This window comes from Physeter macrocephalus, chromosome 5 (genome assembly GCF_002837175.3).
Source record: "Physeter macrocephalus isolate SW-GA chromosome 5, ASM283717v5, whole genome shotgun sequence".
NCBI lineage: Eukaryota > Metazoa > Chordata > Mammalia > Artiodactyla > Physeteridae > Physeter > Physeter macrocephalus.
The window spans coordinates 89,278,943-89,284,017 of NC_041218.1; the positions used below are offsets into that span (position 1 = coordinate 89,278,943).

The 5,075-nt window shown below is 42.7% G+C and overlaps 1 protein-coding gene across 2 annotated transcripts in view; it reads right to left on the reverse strand.

The window, feature by feature from the left end:
* Nucleotides 1-5,075, reverse strand: part of RELN (reelin) — a 538,742-nt gene that overhangs the window by 12,528 nt on the left and 521,139 nt on the right. For both annotated transcript variants that reach the window (XM_024115956.1, XM_024115957.2), the window contains exons 59-61: nt 4,500-4,661; nt 3,605-3,762; nt 1,363-1,582 (exon numbers count right to left, since the gene is read on the reverse strand). In XM_024115956.1, coding sequence (XP_023971724.1) covers nt 1,363-1,582; nt 3,605-3,762; nt 4,500-4,661 — 540 coding nt within the window. The remainder of the gene's footprint in view (nt 1-1,362; nt 1,583-3,604; nt 3,763-4,499; nt 4,662-5,075) is intronic.

Sequence of the window (5,075 nt, forward strand, 5' to 3'; positions counted from 1 at the left end):
GTACAGGCTCCTGACGCACAGGCTCAGCGGCCATGGCTCACGGGCCCAGCCGCTCCGCGGCATGTGGGATCTTCCCGGATCGGGGCACGAAGCCGGGTCCCCCGCATCGGCAGGCGGACTCTCAACCACTGCACCACCAGGGAAGCCCGAAGATACAGTTTTTAAACATAGGAAATCTATCCTCGTAAGATTCCTAGTGATTAACAGGTGGTCAAATAAAGAGCCTGACTTAAATTGGTAAATGCATTATTTAAATGCATTAATTAATTTAAAGCAAAGTTACTTGCATGACATGGTGTGCAATCATTAACTAAGTGGCTAGTTGTAGCTATATATGGGGTCAAGGAAGACATCAGGTTGATCTAGATTATGTACATCTTTTTGGTAGGAAAAAAATTGGGGATGGGTGGACACAACAACTTCTGGCGTCCATGGTTAGTTATATGGTTACTCTACAGGAATTAATTTTTTAATATTTTTATTGTTTATCATATTGAAGGCCCCCCAACCTGCCTTTCTGCCTCTGAAAATACATTACTAATATTGAGCTTCAAGTAAACATCTACATTCCCACTAACCCAACATTTAATTCTCATAAATACTCATGCACTTTTCAGCAGTGAGTAGTCTAGTATTTTGCAACCTTCATAAAGCCTTGGAATCTCTTCTTGAATTACACGGACAATAAGCTGTTTTTGCTCTGGCTAAGGTGGTAGAGCTGGGAAGGGCAGGTGGGGAAGGAACCCTCTTGGGTCTCTTTTTCTCTGTCCTCTCTATTCTGCATTAGCGTGCAGCTCATAAAGCATGTGAACTTTTAAAGTTCCCATCCATCCAGCCATCGATCCTCCACTTCCTTTTATAGCTACATATGCTAAATACAGGAATATGTATGTTTGCATTACTACGAATCTTCTTCACATTCACATTTATATTTACATGCTTGCATATGGTCCATATTAAATTATCTATATAGATTATTCATAACCAATTATTTATTTTTGTCAACTTTATTGAGATACAATTGGCCTCTAACATTGTGTAAGTTCACGGTGTTCAACGTGTTGATGTGATACACTTATCCATTTCTTATATTTGGCCATTTCTCCAGGCTTATGCCTATGTTACCAACACTCAGCCAGTGTGTGTGAAGAGATACAAGGTAATTCTACACTAAATTTAAGCAAAGCATAATTCTGAGTTGTGAAAACATATAATGCTTTTTCATACCAAATTCAGATGACATTTAGGTTTCCACTGCTTAGTGACACCTGTGCCATAAAGCTCATGATCACTGCTAACAGCAGACAATGAGGTGCTTGTGACTGATTCTATGTCTGGACTACAACCTGGGAGTTGTATTACCTTGCTCGAGTGAGATCCAGAGGTTTGGTGGCAGCTTGCCTTATTTGACAGCCGTTAAAATAGAGTGAGTCTCCATGGGCATAGGGTGCCAGCTGCCCACAGCCACTTCCTATCACTCCACCTTGAATAGTCTCCCAGTTTGCCTCAGTGACTCTTGCGGACTCAAAATTATCTTTAATATAACTGGGAAGATCATGACTGAAAACAGAGCAATCATCTCCTAGAGGGAAAGGAATAGTTTCAAAAATTAGCTGGAACAAGCAGAATCATCAAAGATTAAGAACAAGCATTCAATTTCAAATTTAATCCAATCAATTTCAGATTTATTGTAAGAATGACAAAATACCAGGCAGATATAGACTCCCAGAAATGCATGTTTCTCTTTTATTTCAATAATTATTGACTTGTGTTGCTGAAAAATACCATTATCTTTGAGTCAATGTTTACTAAAATATGTAGGTGCTAATGTGCTTATTTCTTGTATAAGCCCATTGTTAAAAAACTACAGCATCTGGTTGGGCCTGTATGTTTACCAAAGACGTGTCTCTAGAGGGTGATCTCACCCTGGCATTAGAGACAACCTAATTTCTTGTCCCCTAGCGTGATTTTGTAAGAGAAAATAAGTCATGTTCTTGTTCTCCTTCTAGCTCTTATATTTGATGATTCTTGACAGCAGAGTCTATATTTTATTCATTGTTGGATCCCAGCACCTAGCACAATATTGAGCACATATAAAATATTCCATCATGAAGCTGGGATAAATACATGAATCAAAAACTGGAAGTGTCTCTCAGAGACCACAGAGCTGAAATATGGGCATTTAAGGAAGGTGCTACTTTAGCTAATGTGTATGTCTTCGCATTTCTCCTTCATTGGAACAGCACAACTTTTCTCAGTGTCTACAACAGTTCAAAATCAAAAGGTCATAGCTCTGTTGGATCAGGGAAGAGGGCAAATTCCAGACACCTAGGACTCCTTGTGAGACATTTGATTTGTTCATTTGCCTAAAGTTCAAATTCTCCAGCTAATATACAAACAGACCCAGTTGGTCTCAGCAGTAATGAGACCAGGGGAAAAAGATGGCAGCTAAGTAATTTCTAACCTCAGAGATGTGCAGCGGTCTACATTTACCATACTCATTTCACTTGGAGGCAAGGAAGTAGCATCCACCAAGAAATCTAAATGGATTCTACTCAATTCAAATCTATGGGTTCTTCCATTGTACCCTTGGGGAAGCTATATAATTTGGTCCTCTTTGGATAACTCTCTCAGCTCTGAGAGACAGCAAGGCTGACTGGAAAGGACAACTTGAGTTCTGGTCTTCTTACTGACATGTACTTGCTATGTGATCTTAGGCAAGTCACTTAACCTCCCTGAGTCTCAGTTTCTTTACCTGTAAAGTGGGAATAATGATATTAACCATAGCTAATTTATGGGGAATACCATAAATACTAAATGACTCTGCTGAATGTATTGGTGGATACTGTGTAAATGGTAAAGGATACGGCAGTGTAAGGATTCACTCAAAAATGATTTACTGTGCATTGCTATTAGGCTCCGAGGGTATAATGGTAATTGGATAGAGTGAACTTTGTAACAAAGAGGCTGAAACCTATGAGAAACATTGCATCAAAAGAAAGCAGGGCTGCAGGCCTTCAAACAGGCCAACATAGCAATCTCCTGGGATGTTAGGAGTTGACTGAATACTCTGCCCCAAATACACAGTTAGCTTCTAGAAATTCAAGCAGTAAAAGTATATTTTTGTGAGTCATGAAGGTTTTTTCATATGTGACAGAGTGACCTGGGAAACAGAACATCTTGAATTGTCGGCTCCATCTTGGGAGGACAGTGGCTGCTCCCTGGACCGGGAAAGGTCCAGGGAGAAGGAATATCGGTCCAGTATCTAGGGACAGGCAGCCAGGCCAGGCAGGAGAGAGGTCCAGAGTGGAAATCAAGTGTAGGGGTTGGAGCAGGGAGTTATACGGAAGATGGAGAATGTGAGGTACTATAGAATATCCTGGGAGGATAAAATCTGCATTTTCAAAAAATTCAAGGAACATAGCATAAAATTACCCTTGGTAATTCATTCCAAAGGTAAATAACTATGTGATCAAAGAGTGTATCATCTATCTCAAATCCCTCAGGCCAGAGTTTCTATCCATTTCCTAGCAGCCTTTGCATACATGTTGAGATGAGAACTCCATGGTCTCCTGTGTCAAGAACGACAAAATGGGATTCTGACCTTGGAAACTTTCATCGCAGATGCAGATGGCGCCGGTGGTACAGTATCCATGCCCACTGCAGAGCTTGGGGCAAGCCTCTCCGATGTACACGTGGTCAATTGCCCAGCTTTGCTTCTCCGTTTCTTCACCCTTCTGGATCCAGCGAAACTGTGTTGCACTGAAAGTCCCACAGACAGCAGAAGGGATTCAGGAGGCTGCTATTTTCCATGGCTACGTCCAGCATCCAGCTCTGGGAATGGGGGCTATTTCTAAGAAAAGAGCTTCCCAAACTTCTCCCCGAAGCATCCAATTGGTGGAGGTGAGTTAATGTGTACCCCTCACATTCTAGGAGTATATACCCCAAAAGCCCTGAAAATTTTATGTGAATTTCCTATTCTGTTCCATAATAAACCCGTCTATTTTTCCCATAGTGGTGTATCATTTTCAAATCTTTGAGGAAAATAAATGCTGCTCTAGGAAGACTGTGCTCCATTATATTTACCCTGCAGCTTTGCGTAATCCAACCAGCCTGGCACAACCCAGAGGACATTGATTCTGGGAGAAGCAGCACAGCCTTTGGGAGCACAGGACACTGGGAAAGATACGGTGCCAAGCCCAAGTCTTTGGGCATTTGTGACTCGGGGCCTGTGATTGAGTTTGGTGTGTGCTGCGGTATTTAATCAAAAGAAAATTTGACGTCTATGAATCATTTACAAACAAGATCCTATTTCTTCTTGGGACATGCAATTGCCATTTAGGGGCATGGGTTGGTGAGAGGAGGGGGAGATGAGGGGAAAGGGTACTAGGCTGCAACTAAAAGTCTAGCCTCATTTTATCAGTTGCTCTCGCCTCATTGTATGTGCTCTGCAGAGACTGGCAGGTGATCCACGAAGTTTACCTTAGTATGCCACCTACCTGGAGGAGACGTGGTCAGGCAGCTGGATGGTGATTCTCTTCCAGCTGGAGCTGTTGACAGCGTTGTAGATGGTGGCTTCATGGAACTGGAAGGGGGAGCAGCCAATGCTGTTTGAAGAGGAAGGAAGGCACTGGGTCTGAACGAGCTGCCAGGAATCGGACCTGCAGAAACCAAAAGGCTGCATTAGACAGCTCTTCAGAGAAATATATGACCTGTCTAATGTCAAGGGAATGCTTTAGGGCTGGGTTAAATTAAGACAGTTTAATGTAACTTTCCTATTTCCTATATATATTTAAAATTACAGATAATAAAAAGAAAAATTGAAAACTATCTCGTATGAGATAGATTCTAACTCTTTACAGGTACATTAATATATTCACAAATGGGGCTTCCCCGGTGGCGCAGTGGTTGAGAGTCCGCCTGCCGATGCAGGGGACATGGGCTCGTGCCCCGGTCCGGGAGGATCCCACATGCCGCCGAGCGGCTGGGCCCGTGAGCCATGGCCGCTGAGCCTGTGCGTCTGGAGCCTGTGCTCCGCGACGGAAGAGGCCACAACAGGGAGAGGCCCATGTACC